The sequence below is a fragment of the Diospyros lotus genome, chromosome 8, assembly GCF_014633365.1.
Source record: "Diospyros lotus cultivar Yz01 chromosome 8, ASM1463336v1, whole genome shotgun sequence".
Lineage (NCBI taxonomy): Eukaryota > Viridiplantae > Streptophyta > Magnoliopsida > Ericales > Ebenaceae > Diospyros > Diospyros lotus.
The window spans coordinates 40,679,484-40,704,639 of NC_068345.1; the positions used below are offsets into that span (position 1 = coordinate 40,679,484).

The 25,156-nt window shown below is 38.1% G+C and overlaps 2 protein-coding genes across 2 annotated transcripts in view; both read left to right on the plus strand.

The window, feature by feature from the left end:
- LOC127807311 (pentatricopeptide repeat-containing protein At3g13150-like) overlaps positions 1–25,156 on the plus strand; it is a 102,201-nt gene that overhangs the window by 65,228 nt on the left and 11,817 nt on the right. The gene's annotated exons all lie outside the window — the stretch shown is intronic.
- Positions 14,893–16,327, plus strand: LOC127807312 (uncharacterized). The gene has a single exon (XM_052345030.1). The coding sequence runs from the start codon at positions 15,208–15,210 to the stop codon at positions 16,180–16,182; it is 975 nt and encodes a 324-aa protein (XP_052200990.1). The 5' UTR covers positions 14,893–15,207; the 3' UTR covers positions 16,183–16,327.

A 25,156-nucleotide genomic window follows, 5' to 3' on the forward strand; every position in this document is an offset into this window, starting at 1 on the left:
CAACGGTGGCAAACACATGTTTGACAAACAGCAACGTGATAGTCAATAACTTTGAGACGGCAAGGATACCCTTTATATTATGAAGTCAATGAGTGAGTCGTGTTGCCAGATATGGTGACAAGTCCATGATGGGTACCTAAATCATTGGTTGATGTTGATTTGTTGTAACACCGAGAAGTTTTGCGTTGCTTTTGAAATAAATATTTAGAAAAAAATATAAAATTTCATGCAAATTAGTATCAGAATAGCTCAAAAAAATGATCGAATTAACCGAAGAGAATTCCCTAGAGCTTAGATACCTAAGAAAATATGTATGTTACTAATGAGTGTCTCAAGACATGATTTTTAGCATCTAAAGGAATCATATCAGAATCAGTTTTCAATACAGTTACGGTTTAGGTTGAAAAATTGAATTGTCATAAGAGACTTTTGAAAAGTCAATGAAACTTTAAAGGAATCAAATTTTGCATGAGAAACAATGCTGAAGCGATTTCAAGTCAAAACAAAAAGGCTAGCAGTCAAATCATTCAATCGGGCCAAAGTGTAATTTCTTAAAATTGATTGAATGAGGTTGAAATGGCGTTATTTTTAAAATCTTCGAAGTGTAAATGAAGGGTTTAGAACTAGAGGGTCTCAATAGAAATTTTTGGAAGCCCAAGGACCATGTGGAAAGGGTTGAAATGAAATTTTGAAACTTAAGAGGGTAGAAATGTAATTTTTAAAAGACGGACAGTGTGAATGTTAGAACAGTAGGTTCTATGGCACACACCAAGAGGGGGGGTGAATTGGATATTTTAAAAAATCTTGATAGAACTTGAAAACTTTTTGACCCAATTGAGGTTTTAGTGATTTAAAACATAGAACATATAAAATGAAAAATGTAACACTCAATGAATGTAAAAGCAAGAAGGATAAATGACACAAAGAATTTATAGTGGTTCGGCTTAAACCAAGCCTAATCCACTACCTTAGCTCCCACTAAGGATTTTAAACCAATTCACTAAAACCTCCTACTTACACAAGTAGGCCCTCTAGCTACACAAGCTAGGAAATACACCCTCCTACTTAAACCAAGTAGGCCCTCTAGCTACACAAGCTAGGAAATACAACAAGTATAACAAAGAGAGGATCTAAGAGATAAATCTCTTAGTTACAATGTCTCTCAAAAAAATTATACAAGGCTTGAAGTAAATAAATACAAGTGAGGATCAAAACCTTGAAGAGAGAAAATACAACAGTGAAGGCGCAAATATTATAAGCTCGAGTAAAAATAATTTTAACTCTTTAGATCAACTCGTTCCCATCCATTAGCCTTCTCTTGATCATCTACAACTTGTATTTATAAGCTTCCCAAGAGATTGAAGAGAAATGTAGCCGTTTGTGACCGTTGGAGTTGAAAAACTAGCCGTTGGAAGCTTTCTGTAAAAGATATAGTCGACAGAAGAAAATGCATAGTTGACTATTTTTACAAATAAAACAGAACATAGTCGACAGACAAAAACGCATAGTCGACTATCTTATAACACAAAAATTCCATAGTCGACAGATCCTTTTACATAGTCGACTATTGTAAAAATGTGAAGAAATTTTTGAATTCTAAGAACAAAAATAGTCGACAGATGAAAAGCCATAGTCGACTATCCTTACATGATAGTCGACAGACTGAAAAATAGTCGACAGATGAAAACAGCATAGTCGACTATCCTTAAATATAGTCGACTATCCTTAACAGCATAGTCGACTATTCTCAGGCATAGTCAACAAAATTAAATCACATAGTCGACTATCCAATTTGAAAAAATAAAAACTAAACAAATTCTCATTTCGATTCTTTTGAAGCAAGTTGAGATTATTAAAAATATATTTATTTTTAGTCTAAATACACTCAACCACACTTCAATATATCTCCTATATAAATTTTCATAACTTTGCTCAAGGAGATTTAAAGATTGCTTTTCTCATTCATATAGATTGATTAAAAAAACTTTGACCATATATATATACTTACTCATAAAGATTTAGAGATTGATTTTCATATAGTCATTATCAAAACCATTATTTTATTTTTCAAGAGTAAAATATCAGTGAACACTGTCAGCCAATGACCACACCTCTACCATCACCGATTTCGGCAATGGGAGACTCGAGGGGAGTGGTTTGGGGGCCTTAGAGCTAGGCTTAGGCCATCATGGCCGGTTCTTGATCGAGAATTGGCCAACTCGACGGCTAATGGGACTGAAATTTTGGCCGTGAAATGGCCGAAATTTTGGGCCTTTGAAAAATAATTGTGGAGCCATTTATCGAGGGCTATGGATCGATCTAGGACAAGTAGAAGTATTAATGACATTGGATTAGACATGAATGGATGTTTGGAGGCTAAGAAATAGGTATAAATAGGAGTTAAAGGGGCTGAGGGTTTTTACAAGTTTCAAACTTAAATTGAAGACATTAGAGGGTGAATTTTGTTCCTTGAAGGTTGAAGAGTGTTTCTAGAAAGTTTGAAGAGCATTCGTGTAGGTTTGAGTGGGAATCGAAGCTTCGCCAGAATCCTAGGCGAAAGCTCTGGCCAAGTCTTTGATCTGTCGGTTGGGCCACCTTCGGTGTTCCTTTCAAGCCAATCTAGGAACCATTGTGATTGACTAGGGGTTAGATCAAACCAATAGTAAAAACCAATATTGTCGGTGTACCAGAGCCAGAGAAGATGCCGGCGCGTGAAACATACTCGCCAGCCTTCACTCTTAGTTCATGCGCAGGGCGGGTGGCCAATAGGTATTTTTCTATTTTTTTTTTTTAAAAAAATTGAGAAAATTATTTTAGGAATTATGGTATAGAAATATTTGAAAAAATGTTTGAGTAGGTATTTATTTTAAAATTTTCAAGATAAAAAAGGAAGAAAATAAGGAAAAATATGAAGAAATTATGAAAAAATATGTGTTGATATTTATTTGAATAAATTTGATGGATAGGGTACTTTGAGAGTCAAGGTTGAGTGATTGTGTGACTTTTGAGGGTTGGCACGAAAATTGAGGTTGGGCACATTTTTCGAGGTGTACAGAATTTTGTTCGAAAGGTGAGTGATTTTACCCCAAAATCTTATACGTGATAAGGTTTCCTATATTATGCATGTTATTCCTGAGGTTTGCTAAGTAATATGTAATTTGTGAGAATTTTTTCATATTTGTACATATATTATTGCATCGATAAACTTGATTCTTCATATGACGTGATATTCTTAGCATATTGACACTCGTGCATGGGATGGAATGTCACCCTGATAGTGTAGCTAGAATTCCCCAAGGGTATTACTGAAACAACATATAGGAGTATCATGTTGTCTTGTGTGCAAGTCGAGATTACTGCCTAGGGTTCCGTGCCGAGTTGGTTTATCAGGGAAGTTATACTAAGGTATTTGTTTCTACATGTCCATGCATTATACATTCATGTTATTTTAATCTCTCTCTTAGAAGATTCATCTTTTAATGTTGGACATTTGTCCTTAGAATATTCCACGTTTCAGGCGAGATGAGCGGCTAGAAGGGCAAAGGGATGATCTAAACGTGAGTGTGGTGGAAGTTTTTGTGAGTCCTATGCGAAGTCTAGAACCGATTTTTTAGTTTGTTTTGTATTTGGTTTTTAACTGTTATTGTACACTATGTTGGATGAAGTGATATGAATGTATGAATCTATTATGTATTAATTTACAAGATCATTAGGTTCTGATTTTGCTTCCATTTATGATTAAGTTTACCATTCCTTAGTTTTATTTTGGGAATGCTATTCTTATATGGGTATGTTGAGGATTTTAGTATGATTCATGTATATGAAAAAAAATAGCATAATATAACGCCCTAAAGAGGTGGGGCGTTATAGTTAGTATCAAAGCAAATTTTACTTGGAGACTTAGAAGAGATCATTAGGGATCTATGAACCCAAGGTTTAGAAAAAACTTAGGTTAAGAAATCTAATCAATTATTGAAATGTCAGAATGGAAGGAGACTACGTCGAGCAATTTTGGGTGACTTACTGGACCAGTCGATGGGTGGATAGTGAACCGATGGTGGAAGACATCTTTGACCGTCTAGATGTTCTCAAGGGTATCTTAAGAGACGTGCTGCCAAATAGTTACATACGACCGAGCCTGACGCATGCCCATGTGGATTTCCTGATCAATCACTTGGAAGGAGATTAGAGAGCCCTAGCTGAAATGATTCGCCATCAAGGAAACTATGTGTCCTTATATTTCTATTGTCAACAGTTTCGCGATCATGCCATTAATATTTACGAGGAGGCTATAATAATAATAATAAAAAAAAGCAAATAATTCTGACTCAGGTAGAGATTGGGATACTGACGAGACAGCCGAGGCTAAAGTAATGGATGTTGACTACTTTAGCTCAGATCATAAGGAAGATGGGACAACTGTACATGAAGACCCTAATGGTCCAGAGGTCGAGTCTGGAGACGACGCGATGGACAATGATACTTGGGTCTGGAAGTTGGACAGTCCCTAGAAGAAGTCTCGGACGACTTTTCTTTTCTCGTAGTAGTGTGTTAGTTGTGCTTTTTGTTGTTTTTCCTTTAGCAATGTCATATGCTGTACCTCAGCTTATTAATGAAACGAAATCCCCTTTTTGGAAAGAATTTCTTATAAAATGAGATGTTGTCTTTTCTTCCCTTTCAAATGGTGACTACTAGGCGACAAAGGAACATGACTCCTATCACCCCCAACTAAAGAATAAAGGATGTCGAAGATAGTGGGAGTCGTCACTATAGTCGTATTGGTAGTAGTAGTGTAGCATCCCAAAAATTTGGAGACAAGTAAAAATAATTAATTTGAGTGTTTGAGGATATTTTAGAATATTTGAAAATTTTTGAGAAAATATTTATTTATGATATTTTGAAGAAATAGGAAATTAAGATGATTAATTAAATTAATTGGATGTATTTATGAAAATAACAAAATAACATATAGTAGCAATAATAACAATAATAATAGTAATAATAAGAAAGTAAATCAAATTAAATTAATTACTTAATATATATATATATTTATATGTATGTATGCATGGTGTGGCCTTGTCTTGGCCATGTCTTTTTATGGCTTTAATGCTATTGAATTGTGTGCAAATGGAATAAGTTGGGTAGCAAGCTGGGAGGAGTAGTGCGCGGGGAAGAAGAAGAAGAAGAAGAAGAAGAAGAAGAGAGGAAGAAGAAGAAGAAGAAAGGAAAGAAAGGGAGGAGAAGAAGGAAAGAAGGGAGAAGAAGCAGCGCGCATGGAGCAGTAGGCGCGGAAAGGAGGAGAAGAAAGGAAGAAGAAGAAGAAAAGGAAGGAAAGAAAGAAAGAAAAGAAAAGAGAGGAAAGAAAAGAAAATAAGGAAAAATAAAAGGATTTTGGAATTTTTCGGCATAGAAAGTGATTAAGTACGTGGGTAAAAATTAGTAGAAGCGTGATATGTGTAAATTATAAATTTTGCGCGATTAGAAATAATTAATTTAAGTCCCGGTTGTGTTATTTGCTAGGAAATGATTTAATTCGCATCGGGAGCACAAGAGAGGCTGAAAACAGCTATTTTCAGGCAAGCTCCTAACCCTCTCCTCGCGTTATTTATTTCTCGTGAAAGTCTTTGAGATTTCTTGTACTCTAAACCCTCACTCACCTTGATTCGGTGTCATGCATTAATAATAATATTCTGCGTGGCAACCACCCTATAACTTATGTTTTATTAAATGGGATTATTATTAATGGAATGAGTTAGGAAAATGATGATTTGGTGTCATTCTTTCTGTCCGTTACGGAGCTTCGTATCACTCCGCTTCCCTTGGGAATGATGCCGTACCCGTTGGGCTAGGTTCTTAGAAAAGTTGTTTATGGTTTAATGGGGTTTTATTAATAATTTATTATGTATATTAAGATGGCTTTATGTGAATTAAAACGAATGAGAATGGCATTGTGATGATATGTGGATATGTACATGAAGGGTTATGAGTTATGGAGAGATGTTATGTAAAGTTAAGCTGGAAAGATATAAAGTTAATAGTGTCAGTAAGTGTGTCTAAGGGTATGGGTACAAAGCCACTGACTGTTGACCGTGGGTCGTGGCAGTTGATGGCTGGATGTATGGGCGTCAGTCATCTGTTATTACGATAAGCGCTAGACGGCCAGAAGAGCTGGTACTCTAGATTCCCGCCTTGGTTTGTGCATTTCATGATGTGTGTGCTACAAAGGGCTGGGTTGCGTTCACGTAGGGACATGTTTCGTGTGTGATGGGATGTATGAGCATTTGCATGACCCGGTTGGTCTAAAAGCCAATTTAGATATCCTATGTGAGCATATGCATTTAGAGCATGCTGCATGTGTGTATTCCTATGTGAGGCGTAGCAGGGCCTGATGCTTGGTTTATGGGGGCCTTGACATCACGTTTATGCTACAATGGCCATTGCATTTCTTACGTGTTGCATTGCATGATTTTATTATTACTGTTATTCTGGACGGGAGTACCGTGCCAGGTGTCGGGAGTACCGTGCCAGGTGTCGGGAGTACCGACTCGATAAGACCTTGGGGTGAGACCCATGACGACATAAAGACCTTGGGGTGAGACCCACGGCAACAGTAAGACCTTGGGGTGAGACCCATGGCAACAGATTATGATGTGAGTGACAGGAATGAGCATGTAAGGGAAATGAAATGGTAGCCTATAAAAGGCTGCCAACAGGTATGTATGCGTGACTCGGGTGCCAATGTGTGACTTATGTGGGCCCCTGGTTCCTTATGTGCAGTTAACTTTATGTTATGCATGTAGAAGTAAGGTACATGTGGATCATGGCATGGTGTGGTTGCATTGACATGAGTTGCATGGGGTGTCATGGGAAGGGTCTTATCCTAAACCTGTAACCTTTCTTTCATGAGCTTGCTGAGTCTCGCGACTCATGTTGTTTTACATCATTCCAGGTACGTTTATCATGGTTTGGGTCCAGACCGTCGTGTCATGATAGCAAGTGCAGAGCTCTCCCGAAACTAGATCCTGGGTGTCGTTGCACTTCTGTTAAGGTTAATGTTTATGTTTTTTTAAGATTGTCGTATGTTGTGTAAGCCCAGGTGGGCCCAAGAGATGAATGGTTTTGTAAAGATGTTTATGAGATGTTATAATAAAAAGAGATTATGATTTTAATAGGGATTGTGTGTGTTGTAGGTGCGTCATTGTTCGATATCATTTTAATAATGACCCTCTCACGGATCCTCTATCCGTGGTAGGGGCTCCGAGAGGCGGACCGTTACAAGTAGCATCGGGAGTAAGGATCAAGAAACGGAGTCTGCAGTCTTAGAAGGGCGATTGGACCGAATGGAGAGGGTCATGAAGAACCTCCTGACCTATGCAACTAGGGGAGAACCAAATAGACATACTGATAATGTGTTGGAGTAGTACCGGCGACAATAGCAGCCAACCTTTAAGGGAAAATCTAGCGACGACCCTAGCATGGTTGAGTACTGGTTGGAGCAAACAAAGAAATTGCTTTGACACTTACAGTACGATGATCAGGATAAGGTGAACTATGCCACCTTTATGCTAGAGAAAGAGGTCAAAAAATGGTGGCAGACAACGGAGCGAGCTATGCAGCGATCCAGCTCAAGGCAAGGGTCGGAATCCAATGAGGCTCCGGTGATGACCTGAGAGGCATTCAAGAAAGTCTTCAACGCCAAGTATTTCCCTCTGAGCTGTAGGTAGGAAAAGAGTTGGAAATTTATGAACCTGAAGCAGACTAGGGAAATGTCGATAGCCCAGTACGACACCAAATTCACCAAGCTTATCAAGTACGTGCTGATGTACGACGTTAACGAATGGAAAAGGCACAGAAATTCCTGTTTGGACTACGAGTAGAACTACAGCAGGCCTTAAGTACTTGGTATGTTAACTCATATGAGGAAGCCCCGAACAAGGCTCTAACTGTAACGCCTCGCTTTCTCAAGCGCGTTATAACTTGGGACAATTTTGGGACAATAAATTTTTTCTTTCAAACTAATGCTAAACCACATCATTCCCCGAATTCGTCCCACAATTCTCATTCATTTATCTCGAAAGATAATCATTATACACATCAAATGTGAAAGCAATGATCAAAACCTAATATCTTAACATTAATCATAAATAAATTCTTACATCTTCAACATTCCTCAAAACGTTCAAAATCTAAAACAACAAAATTTAAATACAGGGGTTACGTTACATACATTTCATTTATTATGCACTCTGTTAAGTGCCATTTCATGTCTCATTCATTCTCGTATCTGCTACACTCTCCATCTGGAACGTTTGAATATTCTAGGGGCAAAGCCCAAGTTAGATGATGAATCATCTAAGTAAGGGTACATAATGTTATATCATGTGTGTATGCAATGTCTCTTATTGTAGGTGTCAACTGTACCCTTCATGCTACCTACCGTTCTTACGGCCACTTCTTTCGAAGCCGGGGTGTCTGGGGGCACCCTTTGGTAAAGTAGCGGTGCTAGTTCGTACTCCCTACGGCCTCAATACGTGTGACCAATGATTTCAACATGTATTTATGCACTTTATAATCATGTCATGTATGTAGTCTACGTGATGGGTACATATTAGAGTATGTCAATATGATGAAAGCATTCCCGAGGATCGGAATTTTTACAAACCAAGCATTTTTCACAAAACTAAATTTAACTGGGAAGTATCACTTATCTTTTTAAACTTATCAAGCTACCTCGATATTCACGCATTCCCTCGAAATACGTGCATCACCTCGATTTGCGTGCTAACCTCAAAATTTGCACAAGTCTCTTCACCTTTAGCCTCAAAGTATCCTAATCACCATATTTATTTAAGTAAGCATTAAAACCTATTTTTTTCATAATTTTTTGTATTTTCTTTAATTTTCTCTCTATTTCTTCTTATTTTTCCTCAATAAATCCAAACTAAATATTTCTAAAATATTTTCTCAAATATTTCACTACGAAAATTCATAAAATAATATTTTTAAATTTCTGAAATTTTCTAAAAAATTTTACTTACCTTAACTTAGCATTTCTAGCTTTCTCGGTATGCGTGTCATATCCTCAAAACGCGTGCCTGAGCCATTTTTCTTGCCAAAATCTCCGAGATATTACTGAAATATAATTTCCTATTTTTTAGAATTTTTTCCATCATTTTCCTATTTTCTTTTCTTTTTCTTTTCTTTTCTTTTCTTTCTTTTCTTTTTCTTCTTCTTCTTCTCTTCTCCTCCTTCTTTTTCTTCCAGCGCACAGGGCCTCCGCCATGCGCACACAACCAAGCTTCGCCGCCCTTCCTTCCCGCTCCTGCCGGTCACCACCGGCCACCACGATCGCCTCCGCCGACCTCCCCGGCCCCTACGCTGCGGCTGGTAGCCATTCGTGGTCGCTGATGGCCGCGGGTGGTTGCAGCCTTGCTGTAGCTGGCTGCGGCCATGGCTGCCATGGCCGCGCTCGCCCCATTCGGCTACCGCTACACGTTTCCTCGAGCTTCCTCACGCCACTGTGATGCTGCACCACGGCCACGCCTCCTACCTTGCGATGCCCAGCTCACTGCCGCGGCTGCCATGGCCACAACCAACCTTTTTTTCCAGCTTTCTCTCTCTCTCTCTCTCTCTCTCTCTCTCTCTCTCTCAGATTGCCTAGCCCAAGCTCGATCTCTCCCTCTCGATCTCCCTCCTTCTCCTTCTCTCTCTCGGCCAAGCCCAAGCTCCCTGCCCCTTCACTCTCATTCTGGCTGCTATTTATAAGCTTCCCGCTGCTCCCTCATTGCCATGCCGTCTGGCACTCAACTTGCTGCCATGGATTTGCAGAGGCGTGAGATTTGCGCAAATCACGGATGCAAAAGCACGGCTAATATACAGGGCATGGGGATAGATTTGCAGGGCATGGCCAATGAACGGCCTAACGCACGCCCATATTTTTATATATATACATATATATATTATATCACATTATTAGATATAAAAATTGCACATTAATCCTCAATTTCCTCATAATATCACTTGAGAAATTCTTTTATTACAATTATGCCCTTAAACCTCAAATTAATTTGCATTATAATACCAAAAACGCAAAATTAATAACTCAAGATTACTTGATATTGGCGATTTCGTCCCAATGTCCTCACCGGGCTGTTGTTTCATCCCGAAACCACTGAAGGATTGTTCGTTACATAAAACCAGAGCCCCCCTAGGGTTCCGTTGATTTTTCGGGAGTCTCTTATAATGATTCGATTTTGTAGCTTAAATAATAGCTGCATTTTAGCTGTACCGAAAATCGTTCCCAATTCGATTTCTTTCGATACCATAAATCCTATCTCGGAACGTTCATTGAGACCATATAATTTTCCTTAGACAATTTCGCTCCGAAATATTCTTTGCAATTGATTTGGTACTTATAACTACTATCAATCCAATTTTTCGGTATTCTAAACTCATCGAAATTACGTGGCAAACTCATACAAACATAAGGTATTACACTAACAACGAAGAGAAATCTCCTACGAGTGAAGTTGATAAGGTTTGAAGAGTCGAAGGGGAACATGGAGCAGAAGTTTGGAAATAAGAATCCCTAGAGTAGTAAGTGATGCCCCAAATATAAGAAAAACCATCCAAGGAGAAAATACTTAACTGAAACCTCTTAACTATTATTCATGTGGAGAGGAAGGGCACATAAAAAAAAAGTCTCAAGCGAAAGGAAACACTAGGAAGGGTGTATGCTTCCAGTGCGAGCAATCGGACACTTTGCAAGGAACTGTACAAAAATGAATTAACTATTATTGTGTGCCACGTGGCCGCATGTCCACACGCCATGTGGCGATGTCAGAAATTGAAAATTATTAATTAATTAATTTTATTTTAAAAAGAATAAAGGAATAAATTAATTGATTTCAATTAAATAAATTAATTGATTAAAAAATAAAAAAAGATTTTATATATTTTTTAAAATTATTAAAATTTTGTTAAATTACTTTTTATTTTTATTTTTTTAAATTAAAATTTTAAAATAATTTTACGATTAATTTAAATTAAATTTTAAATTTCTTTCTAAGATTTTATATTTCTTTTTATTAATTTAATTTTTAATTATTTTCTTAAGTAAAATTTAAATTTTTAATGAATTTTGCGACGGTTTTTCAAAATCGTCGCAAATATTAATTTAATTTTAATTTTAAATTATTTTTAAATTTAGGGGCGATTTTTGAGAAACCGCCGCTAAAGTCGATTTTTTTTTTATGAATTTTACGACGATTTTGAAAAACTATCACAAATGTTAATTTAATTATTTTTTAATTTAGCAGTGATTTTTAAAAAATCGTCGCAAAATTCAATTTTCAAAATCGTTGCAAATGTTAATTAAATTTTAATTTTGAATTATTTAATTATTTTGAATTTAACAACAGTTTCTCAAAAATTGCCCCTAAATTCGATTTTATTTCTTAATTATTTAATTATTTTCTAAATTTAGCGATAGTTTTTCAAAACCACCGCAAAATATTAAAAAAATTGCTGTAAAAAATTAATTCTTTTTGTAGTGAATTATTCTCTGTCATAAAACAATTCCATTGTTCTATTTCAATGTTTTCATGTGTTCTTCTGTTTCGTAGTCTGACAATATTTTGGTAATAGAGAAGCCATTTGGAAAATGCTGATTGTTCCTTGTTAGCTGTTGTGAAAAATCTCTTCAAAACAGAAAGGGGTTAGTGCGATAAATCGAACCAGAAAATATATCAAAGTAAATAATGCAAGAAAGAGAATGTAAACTCCCTGTTTAAGAGCATTCAAGGCTCGGATCTGAAAGAACCAATCACCTCTTTTGGTAATGCCAACGAATAGGAACCACAAGTCACAAACGAAACTCTCAAACTGTAAGCCCAAAAAATCCCAACACCTCTCGGCCAAACTCAACGAAACTTTCTCTCACTCAAGCGATCAAAACCACTCATAGTAGGTTACCACAGAAAATAGATCAATCATAAAGACGAATGGTAGAAACACAAAGCAAAGAGAGAACAGCTTACCCGAAAAAGATAATCCCAACCCGAATATGTAATGGCTTCTAGGGACATCAGAGGGACTGCCTTTCACACACAAAGAAAGGCGGCTATATACATGGAAAGAAGGATCAACCACATAAAACAAGAAAACCCCTATCGCAATCGGATGAATAAGGAAAGAGATATTGAGCTATCGGCCAAGAAAAGGAAACACGAGAAAGAGAGAGAAAGAGAAAAAGGCTAGGGTTCGGCCACGAGAGAGAAAGACGCCAAAAGGAGGGCAAAAAGTGCCCTTTTTATATGAGGGCTAATGAGCTAAGGTGAGTGGGCTTCCCCCCCCCATTTGAGCAAATGGGCCGAGACCCATTTCTCCTCTAAAATAGGGAGTGGGCTTGTGACCCGACTTCTAAAATGGGCTACCTAAAAGTAGTGACGGTCTTGGGTTCTTCAATCCTGGGGTGAAGCCTATGAAGATAAACCCACCCGAAAAATCATCATAGCCTTGGGGCTTATTAGGAAGCAAAAAACAACATTAGCCATTTATTGTCATATGTAGCGATGCCTAGATAGCTTTGGGTTACAAAAATTTGCTTCTAGTACTGTTCAATCTGGTGGAGTGCTAGCTGTGTATGCTATATCTCAGACCAATGGTGAGTTCCATCCTGATTCTGAGTGGTATGCAATGTTAATGTATGAGCATACAGCAATATTGAACAAGAAGTTATGACTTTAAATGATTTATAAGTATCTGAACTTGTACATTTATTAATGACTATTTTTAGCACATATCTATCTTTTATAGCCTCCTTTTGAAGTCACTCCTTGTGCTTTCATTCCAGCTATGTGCTACCGTGGCTTGGCGATCATTTCATGCTGCTGCTGTTCTTGAGCTCGTTAGAGATGAATAGATGACTACTAAAATAAATAACTGTAAAATTACTAGAACTAGTCCTTGGATTCAGCAAAGCTGAGCCTTCTAGACTGAATCTACTTAAAGCTTATTGATAGTTTAACAGCTTAGTTCCATATATGTCTGGATTGGGAAGGGAAGCAACAGAATACCCTATTTTGAGCAATTGCTTCATACAATAACAATCACATGCCTAATCGCATTCGGTGGGGGTTAGTTTGTCCAGAATTCATGAGAAAGAAGTTTGATGAATTTTGATGCTTGCTGGTCACAAGTATACGAAATTGTTCAAGGAATAAAGTAGTCAATATCTGAGATGGTATATTAGTTACTGAAATTTTGTTAATCCTGTTATTATTTAAATTATTCTGAAAATTTGTAATTAAAATAAAATTAATTAATTTAATTTCAACAGATCAAAGAGTAGTAAAAAAATCAATATTAACTCATCAATATTAGCAACAGCAAGAGACATCTAGAAGGTATATTTGATATAATTATTTAATTTATTTAACTAATAATTTAATTTTAATTATCTATGTAATTGTTATTTATATTCTCTCTCGAATGATATCAAATATACTGATCAATATTTATTATTTATTTTTTTAATAATAATAATAAATATAAATTGTCAACTATTCAAGTTCAATCAAAAAAACCCTAATAAATAAAATTAATTCATGATAAAATTTAATGAAATTCATAAAAGATAAATAAATAATAGATTAATGTTGACTGGAGATCTGGGTAAACCCCTTGAGGCTTCTGCCGTGTTTTTTCTTCCACCGTGCGGCCGCTGCTTGCGTGAGCTGCTGCTCCGTCCTTCTCTGTGATGCCCTCCTGCTGCTCCAATTCTCCTCCAATTTTTATCTCTTTATCTCCACCTCCCTTTTTATATTATTTGGCTGCCTGCTTCAATCCCAATCTTCCTTTAACTTCAATTATTTTAATCTCCTTATCTCCACCTCCCTTGTCTTTATCTCCTGCTTCAATTTCCAACTTTGATTTGATTTCTTCCTGCTTATCTTTCGAATTTCTCTATAATTGATTATTAATTTTTAACTGTATTATAATATTAATTTATAATATTTTTTACCCTTAATTTTTTGAATTAATTTCTTTATTTATTTTTTAACAAAATTTAAATTATGTAAAATTTATATAAATTCACACTTTAAATAAAAAAAAATAACACAAAGTTAAAATAAAAATATATATATCCAACCGCAAGGAGTGTTGAGATAATTACTCAATTTGTAGGTGAAGTAATTTACCTCATTGGATGAACACTCAGGGTCGGCCTTGAGATGTTAGGGGTCTTAAGTAAAATTTTATATGGATCTTCTAGCATCTCAGGCTCTTAAAATTATTTAATATTATATATATATAATATAAAATGGACCCATGTTAACAAAGCCAAAACTGGCCTTAGTGGGGGCCCAAAGCACCTGCCTTGGTTGCCTACCCTCAGGGCCAGCCCCCGTGAACACCACAACAATCTAGAAATAGAGAAATGGTGAATGTTGGGTAACTGTTCATGCTCATAAAGTTCTTGATTTTCATGATAATTGTGCCAGTTATATTGGGTTTCCACTGTGCTTTTATTTGGATAACCTGTGAAAGCCTAATTTTGACAATAAATATGCCCTTTCACTCTGTTTATTATTGGACCACCTGGGAAAGCTTTCGTTGCGGAAATGGCGGTTTGCTTTAATTAAAGCAGTTTTACTTTTATCACCCTCTGATATGTTAATCGATTGCCCATTAGACTGCGATCGGTGGCCCATTAGACTGCGATCGGTGGCCAGAAATGGTGGTTTTCCTTAATGAATTGAGTCATTCTTTCTTTTATAAGCCATAATTTAACTAAGACGAGCTTTAGTTGCAATGATAAAGTTGTTCTTCTATGGTCTGAATATCAAGGTTGAGCTGACGATACCCTTTTGAACCTGAACAAACTACCAGAATTGCCCAACCTTTAGTCATGGTAGCACTCATCAAATCATGTGAGTGCTCGAAAAAGGTAGGCGGTCTTATCATATGATTTGACATGCCAACTGACTTTAATTGCTAAAGTGTCAAAGTCTTTTGTCTCATCTTTTACAATCGGATAAGAGCTGGGTGGTTTCCACACCCATGTGATGTGACGAAATAAACCAAGGACGCCGTTCATGCCATGTTCATCTCTATCGTCTTGTATCTGAAATTTCCTCTTCCTGGCTAGCCGGCACGATGAACACGTTCTGGGATTCTTCCTGAAGAGTAGTTTTTTGATCTACAATGGATTCTTTCTACAGCTCCAACTTCTATCATGGCTGTGAAGATGAGTACTATGTAAGTACCCCTTATTGCACCTCTAATTATGATATTGTTCCATTTCATGACACTGTAGAGTACTCTGTACCTGACCCTAGTGAGCCTAAATTCTTTGAATACGATTCAACTGCTTATTCCGATGCTTGTGATCCTTTTCCAACTCAATCTTTGATCAATTACTCTACCTACAATCCAACCGAGCCGAAACTCATCCAGTACCATAACCCAGCTCATTATGGATATGAAACACAGTATGTGATTTCCTATTCTCAAACCACTGAGCCTGATGATCCTGATATTGATTTTGTGGAGTATGATCCGACGCCCTTCCGTGGTGGATATGACCCTGTTCTTACCTACGGCAAACCTCTTCCACCCTCCGATGAAATCTGCTATCCTCGCTCCCTGCACGTGTCTAATGGCCACCCCTCAGATGGCTTCTCTTATGGATCCATTCCTTCACCTTATGGGAAAGATGATTCTGACCCCAGGAACACGGTCAAACCACGAGAAGAAACCGAACCAACCTATCCCAGTACCGGGGATAATGGACACCTCCTTGGCGAGGAAATCCCTCCTGAGAAGCCCTCAGACTCGGGTCAAGGTGATCAAGATCAAAGAGATGGTTATGGTTCTGAAGGCTGCGATCCACCTTGGCCTGGCTATGATTATGGTTCAGGAAATGGGTATGATCACAAGGAAGTGGCTCATCAACTCCCATATGGGTATGGCTTGGAAGCCATGGACCTGTGTGAAAGCCTATTTGGGTACTGGCCGTGTTTGTCCAGGAAGAAGAAGTATTATGGTTGTCAAGAATTTGGCAGTGGTGGAGAAGTAGGCCAAGACCACCAGTGGAAGAACAGTGCTGCAGATTATCTGTTTGGAAGTCCATATGGATACAACTATGGAGGCCATTATCATTATCAGCAATCGAGTTAGTTATAGATATATAGTTGAGTCCTCGTCAATGTACCTTATAGATTTATGTTACTGTTGCTACCATGCTCATCAATTTGCACATTATTGTAATACTCAAATGCAAAAAAATTGGTAAGAATATGATACGATATTAGTCCCATCAAAACGTGAAACAACTGAAGACCCAAAAAGATTAAAAGAAACGTTAAATTCAGCTTGGGCCGAATCTTATTTAATGCCTTAATTCATACGGTGTCTTTTTAATAATTAAAAAAAATATGAGATTTGGTTTTTAATATGTAAAATATTAAGATTTTGTATTTAAATTATTAAAAGTTATTGTTTTAAATTTATATGGTGATGGAATGTTAGTCTGCGTATAAATGTACTCATTTTTGTGAGTAGCATGTCGAGTGAATGATCAATTAATTGTATTTAAATAGATTGACTAGTTTATTGTGCTCCCTCAACAAATAAAAAAAAATATAATGTTTGATCTCTAATGTGTAAAACATCAAGATATTGTATCTTAATTATTAAAAATTATTTATTTAAGTTCTTATCCTTATTGAAAGTCAATAGAACTGTTATCTAGATCAAATAAGAAATATATGTAGAAAATAAAAAGTGTCATGTCAAAAAAAAATTACAAGATACATTAGATTAAAATTTACTTTAATGAAAAAAAACTAAATTAATTACACATAATTTAAAAAAAAAAAAACCTAAATCTCTTAATCACTAATTCAAAAGATGTTACATTCTTTTATTCTTAATCACAAAATGTGATAGAACTAATCTTTATCATTTTTTTTTTATTGAACTTAATTTCATTGCTCTTTTACTCTCTTTGTTATATCTCCTTTTGTGTCTCAAGTAAGTAACCTAAGGCAATAATTTTTTATAGTTGAAATGTAAAATTTTGATATTACACATCAAGAACCAAATGCCTTAATTATTGAGAGAATACAACAAACCAATCAACTTAATTAAATATTGCCAATCGATTATTCATGTGGCATGACTTACAAAAACAAGCATGTTTATACATGTACCAACATTCTGTCATGATAAAGACATGAAGAAATAAAAATATTATTTAAACACTTAATTTTGATATTTTTAATAACACTCATATATTAATATCACAATCATTAATAAATTACCGAGTTTCAAATCCCAACATCTCAATTCATTTTGCTAGCACAGTTACTAATGGGCTTTCGCATTAGTCCTCGAAGTTGAGACGAAAAATTATCTTCTATCCTAAGCAATTTATTTTTTAAGGAAAATTCTATTTGCAGTAACGGGTTTTTCTCTCCATAGCCACTTTCTACATTTGTTCTGTGTAGCAACATTTAACTATTCTCTGCAGCTATTATTTTTCCAAAATACCCTTTCACATATTACCATATACAGTCATCCCACAACTACTTTTTCCCTCAAACCCTAACAACCCAATCGAATCGCTCGTTCATCTGTATAATGTACACACCTTTAAACATCTTACCCCTTCGTCGGTAATTTGCGAGGACAATGAAAACGTGCACAAAGACGCAAGAGGTAGGACACCCGAACCCTTGGGTGTCCTAACGGGCTGGACTCGGTCCCGTAAGACGAACCCAAAATACCCAAGGCCCAATAGGCCGGCCGAAATTCCTTAGAGGCCCGCCAGGCCCAGAGATCGAGGGCCACCAATGAAGAGTCTCATGGTAAAAAATCAGGTCGCTTGAAGACAACGAGCTTGCCCTAAGCGAGCGAGCTCAAAACAACATCCCAGTATCACAACATCACGACTTCAGCTTCGCCGAAAGACGCGCCAGAAGACCGCGAGATAATCGGAAGCGATATACACCTGCCTATCAGAAGTAATTCAAATCCTTGAAGACAAGAAACATATCCCTGATATTCCGAACGATAGGGAAAACGCCATCAACGGAATAGACTCCTTCCATACTTAGAACTGATTCGAATTGTAAACCACACGACTCTATTTATAGAGGAGGATACGCCACTGTAAAATGATGGATAACTGAATTACATACTGTGACTCTGCCAGAATAACCAGAGAACAGTCGTGGACTAGGCGTGATTCGGGCCAAACCACGTAAAAATCTTGTGTGCTTCCTGTTTGTTCTTTTGCTTCTGTTCCTTACAACGGCACTTGTTATTGCATTGTGGGCTCTCGAACTCCGGTTGATGATTTTCGTACATCAGTAACCATATACAGTTATCCCACAACTACTTTTTCCCTCAAACCCTAACAACCCAATCGAATCGCTCGTTTGTCTGTATAATGTACACACCTTTAAACATCTTGCCCATTCGTTGGTGATTTGCGAGGACAATAAAAACGTGCACAAAGACACAAGAGGTAGGACACCCGAACCCTTGGGTTTATTTCCCTTTTTTACCACAAAATTGTCGCTAAATTTAGAAAATAAATAATTAATTAAAAAATTAAATTAAATTTTGCGGTGATTTTTGAAAAATCACTGCTAAATTCAAATAAAATTAAATAATTATATAAAATTTAATTAATATTTGCGGCAATTTTGAAAAATTGCTGCAATAATTAAATAATTTAAAATTATTAAATAATTAAAAATAAAAATTCATTAAAAATTTAATTTTAAAAAAAAATAAAAAAACATGCAGCAAAATTTTAATAATTTTAAAATGAAAGTTTAAAAAATATATAAAATCTTTATTTTATTTTTAATCAATTAATTTATTTAATTTAATCTAATTAATTTATTTAAAATTTATTCCATTATCCTTTTAAAAAATAATCCATTAATTTATTTTTAATTTATATTAAAAATATATATAATATAATTCTAGAAAATGGGATTGGTTTAGTATATAAATTATATGCGTGAATAATTAATAAGGAGGCTTTACAGATCAGCTGGTCCCACGAGCGACGGGGCACTCAGCCTTGCTTATGCATTGGTGTAGTAAATAGCGGCGGTTTTAAAACTGCCACTAAAATTCAAAAATTTTGAATTTTTTTGAAAATTCAATATTTTACAACTTTTTTTCAACAGTTTCGAAACTACAGCTAAATATTTTAAAACTGTCGCTAAATCACTTATTTTGTGACGATTTACAAACCGTTGCAAAAAATAGCATTTTGTAACGGTTATTCTAGCAGTTGCTGAAAACCGCCGCTAAATGCTTCGCGACGCCTGATTTAGCAGCAGTTTTCTAAATTACGTTAATCATTGCAAAATACAAAAAAAAAAAAAAATCACCCCTAAATGCTAATTTTTTGTAGTGCAAACCGCCCAAACTCTAAAGTTAGGGAGAAAGCAAAACTCCCAAACTCTAGCGTTAGGAAGAAGACTTCCTGAACTATAGAGTTAGAGATGCATTAAAATTTTCAATTTCTAGAGTGTGGGAAAATAAGTTGTTTCCGACATTAGTTATTCGAAAAAGATAAAATGGAGTTCCCAAGTTGCATATTTAAAAGGATAAAAATAATTTTTTTTAGGTTATTTTAGTTATATTTAATTTTAATAACCACTAAAGTATTCGTGTAGAGCAAAACAAAAGAAAATTCTATTTGCAACCATGAGTTTCACTCTTCACAATCACTATAAGTAAAATATTAAATTTTACTATCCATAGCCACATTTATTACTTTGCCAACCATTTATATACCAAATATACCCTCCAAATAATCATCTCTCAAAAAACACACCCCACGTGCATCCAAGCTGTTCTTCTTCGCATCAAACCCTGATCTTCTTCCTGTTCTCCTTCTTCATGCATCAAACCCTGTTATTCTTCTCCTTCAAACCGCTCTCATAAACCATAGCCAACCTCTCGTCATCGCCTAATTTGCTTGCCTCACCCATCTTCTTCATTGGAGTTTGCTGGAATCGCAAAAAATGCCCTTCTGGGGAAGCCATCACCCCCCGAATAACGAGGTTCAGGGGTTCCCTGAAACCCGTGGTTCGGGAACCCCTAACCCCCCCAAACAACGAGATTCAGGGGATATGGGGTTCCCCAAATCTCGCCTTTCAGGGATTAAGGGGTTTTCTAATTTACCTGATTTTGCACACTAAAATTTGGATCAAATTAGGTTGAGTTATTAGTATCAAAAATTAAAATTATATATATATATATTATAACTATATTTTATGAAAAAATAAAAATTTTATTATATATATACATACATATTATAACTATATATATACATACATATTATATGTATAATATGTATAGTTATAATTATATATTATATATATATACATAAACTATTATATACATACATATTATAATATATAAAAAAATGTATATATTTTTAGGAGAATTGATTTTCTCTGAATCCATAGATTCGGGGTTCCTTTAACTTTCTAAATTTTGGGATTCGAGGGTTGGGGGATGCCCTGAATCTCAGGGTTCAAGGAACCCCAAATCGCCCGAACCCCAAGGTTCGAGACATCTCCTTGGCCCCAAACCCCAAGATTTAGGGCTTCAAGACACCTTCAAAGGGTATTTTTTATTTTTTAATTAATTTTATTTTTTTAATTCATCTATCGTGTAGGTAAATTATGTGATTTAATTTATCCGTAGTATATGTAAATTATGTGATTTAACTAGTGATTGATGTTATAAATTATTTTATTTTTAAATATAAATTATATAGATGTATGTTATTTGATAATATTAAGAAATTATTTTAATTTTTAAAAATATTAATAATTATTCACTATTTTATATTGATCTACTATAATTGTTGCTATTTGAATAATATAGTAAAGTGGTTGTGGTGATAGTGGGTGAGAAAGTGGGTGTTCGCGCTTGATGATAGATTTTCTGAAGTAATAGCCGCACGTTCCCTTCTTGCCTCTCCGAAGGTACCTGCAGAGGAGACGGGGCTTGCTCCCTCGGTCGATCTCCGATGATTAAGTTAGTCCTTGATCTAGGATTAATTGTCTCTTTTAAACTATATCTCTCAGAAAAGGATAAGAAGAATCTCCCACCTTTTTCTCTTACCTTTTCTCGGGATAGGGATCATGGAGAGATCTTCGGGATCTCCCTTCCGCCTTCTTCGGAACTTTCCCAATAGAGATTTCGCGATAATATCCGTCTCCGAGGAGTTCGGGATAGCTATTGCCTCCGTGATCTTCGGTGGGTTAGCCTATTCCTGAGGTCTCGGAGATTTCTTTACTGAGTGCTTATCTGATTGACGTGGCGATGCTTGTCTGCCATGTGTCTTTTGACTGCCACTAGGTATCCGTCTTGGCATAATTATGGGACCGAGGGCGTTCTCCTCATCACTTGCCCCCCCACTCCTTGAGCTCTTCGGCTTGAAGGGCTCGAGGAATAGTAAAGCTCCTGAGGCTCTTCCATCTAACTTCTTCTTTTCCTTTCTTCTTCTTCTTTTTTTTTTTGTGTGTCTGGCGGACGCGAAAATCGATTGGTTTTGACGACGGTATCCCTTCCCTATGCATTGTCTGAGGCCTTTTCGTCTTTCGAGCTCTGTCAGTGCGGGGTGATCAATGCTCATTATTGCTCGCCCTTTGGTCTCTTATTCCCACAGTTTGAACCTTTAAAATGGGAACTCCTTAGTCCCTCTACTTCTCTTACCGCACGACTTTCCTTCAGTTTTAGCTTTTCTTGTGCCGGCAAGCGTTTTCCGCTACTTCCGCCTCTCTTTCTTCTAGCTCTTTGCCATGGCGATAATTGGTTCTGGGAGGTTTAATCCTACCGGCGCAGAGCTTATTGAGTGGGAAAAATACCCTGCTGCCTCGATTCCATGCCAATGGATGAGCCAGGCGGAATGCCAACAGTTCAGAGAAAAGTACAACGTCCCCGAAGAGTGGGAGGTAGAGTTCAATAGCCATTTACGAGCATGTCATGCCGTTGCCGGCCGCCTCTGCATTTATAAGTGTGCTTTTGACAAGGGCTTTCGGCTTCCTCCCCGAAGAATAGTGATGTCCTTACTTCAACATCTCACTATCGCTCCCGCCCAGCTGTCTCCCTTCGGATGGCGATACTTGATGGGGTTCCTCCTTATTTGTCATTCTGGCAAAATTGAGCCAACTGGGGACCTCTTCGACTATTTCTTCACAACCAACCACGACCCCGGGGGGTGGATCTCCATCTCCCCTCGGATCGTGAAAGATGGCCGTCTCCTCGCCTGCAAGGGATACTCCAGACTTGAGATTTCTGCCTCGACTCTCATGCAATCTGGCGGGTCGAAAGATTCTGATGATTGGAAGGAGCGTTTCGTCTTCGTCCGCCCCAGGCCATCCAGCTCTTCTCAAGAGATCTGGTCTGTCTGCAACGAGTGGACTCTAGACACTAAGCACAAGCGTCCGAGCGTCGAGACCATTGAAGATTTCGCCTGCCGACTTATGAAGAACAGTCGGAACTGGGAAGAAGGATGGCTTTCCAATCCCAGCCTTACCCAAGCAGGTTTGGACGGCGAGAACTGTGAGCTCTTCTTCTTTCATCTTTTTCTTTTACCCTCTCTTCTTCCTTTGTCTGTACTTGATTTTCGTTGGTATCTCTTTCTTAGTTGAAGAGGTCTGGGAGATATCGTATTCTACTATCACCAGAGGAATGATTTTGGACTTCCCTGGGAGTAAGGGCCCCTCGGCATCTTCCAACAACCAGAGAGTGTCGGAGAGGGCTGCGCCTCCTGAGCGAGTTCCAAAGAGCAAGAAGAATAATAAGAAAAACTCAATACTGTCCAGGTCGCGAAGAGCGGTGGAGGAAGATCCTGGGACTTTCCAAGAGGCTTCCAAGAGGGGCGTTGCTGGGGGTTCGGGGGACCCATCTTCCTAGCTCCTCACTTCTCAGACCAGAGACTCTCCGACCGCGCGGCGAGAAGCCTCCACCATGCCTGCGCCCTTGCCGATCTCTCACGAAGACGATTCAGCGACCATCGCACAGGTGCTTGCTGTGGCTCGCGCAGAGGCCCAGAAAAGGCAAACCTTGACAGGTACGGAGTCCAGTGCTACGCCTCCCAGCATCCCTATCAGTTCGATTTTTAAACGAATTTTAACGCCATTAGCACCAGCGGGGCGTTCGGAGCTGACAGGGGAGGCTTCGCTGGAGGAGGCTTCGGCGTTGTCGACGAAGGAGATTTTAGCACGCCGGACGAAGCGTCGTAGGATGGAGGCCACCTCCCCGGCTGCTACTCCCTCCGAGCCTCCGGCTCCTGAAGCCACCAATGCTCCTTCAACAGCTTTAGTCCTACCGGAGACCCTACGAACTCCGAACGAAACCGACTATTGCGCCGAGATTCTGATGGTGCGACTGTACTCCTTTCTCTTTTGACTTTGCCATTTTTCTATGTGAGTAGGTCTTAATCTATATTCTGTTTTTACTTCCTCAGAACCTTACAGAGTTCCAAGGTCTGGTCTCTCGGCGAGAATCCGAACTTCGAGCCCGGATCATTTCCCTGGAGTCTGAGGTCGAAAGGCTTCGAGGGTTTGAGTCTTTTTCCTCCCAACTGTCGAGTCTCGAGCACCGTGTTCATATTTTAACTAAGTCTGTTGAGCTGGCGCAAGAAGATGCCAGACTTGCCAACGAAGCCGAAGCTCAAGTGCGCGAGGATTTGGAGTTGGTCCAGAAAAACATGCTTGAGGCTAATCAGGCCAATTCCCGACTTGGGGAGGAGCTGGACTCCACTAAGGTTGTTAATCACCAGCTTCAGGAGGATATAAAAAGACTTACTCTAGAGCTGAAGGAAGCCAAGAAGGGACAGGTCGAAGCGTTGGAGTCTTATTCTCTGTGCAAAGAAGACCTTCGCACTGCTCATGTCCAACTCCAATCCGCCCTCAAGGATGCCCAAGTGGCTTTTCAAAATGGTCGCGAGGATTTTCGAAGTTCCGAAGCTTATGCCGCGGAACTAAAAGGAGTTCTTCGGGGCGGGTTCGAGCATATGAGAAAACTTATCAAAGAGCGCTTCCCGAACCTGGATGTAGACTCCATCCCCTTCGATGTTGTCGCCGCCTTGTCCTCTTTAGAGTAGACATTTTTGTATTCAAACCTGTTGTCGTAATAATAAAAGTGTTAGATTTTTCACACAATTTTCTTTCGCTACCGCCTTTTTGTTTTCTTGTTTCCTTTGTTTTTTGTCGAAAACAAGAAAAGGAAGGCCGTTTGGGATCAGGCTTGATCCTTCCTTTTTTACCACCCCTGCTTATCGCAGGACTTGGTCTTCGTCGCTTGCTGTCGCTTGCTCAAAAGGGCTCGGCTCCGGCCCCCCAAGGATCGCGCCTGATCCCCGTAATCTTAAGCCTTTCGAGGATCATATCTGATTCCTTGTCTTTGTTTTTGTTGGGGGTTCGGACCCCCCGGGGATCATATCTGATCCTTTGTTTTTGTCGGGGGTTCGGACCCCCCGAGGATCATATCTGATCCTTTGCTTTTGTCGGGGGTTCGGACCCCCCGAGGATCATATCTGATCCTTTGCTTTTGTCGGGGGTTCGGATCCCCCGAGGATCACATCTGATCCTTTGTTATTGTTGAGGGGTCTAGCCCCGTTGAGGGTATGTCAATTCTTTCCCTTTGCTCTGATGTGCCTTCCCAGATCTTTGGAAATGATGAGTTTTTACGCATAGGAGAAAAAATGAATTTATTCCTGGATAGCATACGCAAAGCAACAAAAAGAAAAAATGCCAAGACATGTAATGGAAAATTATTACTAACAGATCATATGAAGATAATAAAGAGTTATCACTGATAGAACTTCCTTAAGTTCTACACGTTCCATGCGTTTTTCACCGGTGTACCCTCGAGGGTGTGTAGTTTGTATGCCCCCGGGCTGAGAACCTCTGTTACTTTGTAAGGACCTTCCCAATTTGGTGTTAACTTATCTGTTTCTCGGGCTCCCTGAACATCTACTCGCCTTAATACCAAATCTCCTGGTAGAAAATTTCGTGCTCTTACTCGTCGATTGTAGTATCTCTCTATGCGCTGATTATAAGCAGCTTGACGAATCCTCGCTTGATCACGAAATTCATCAAGG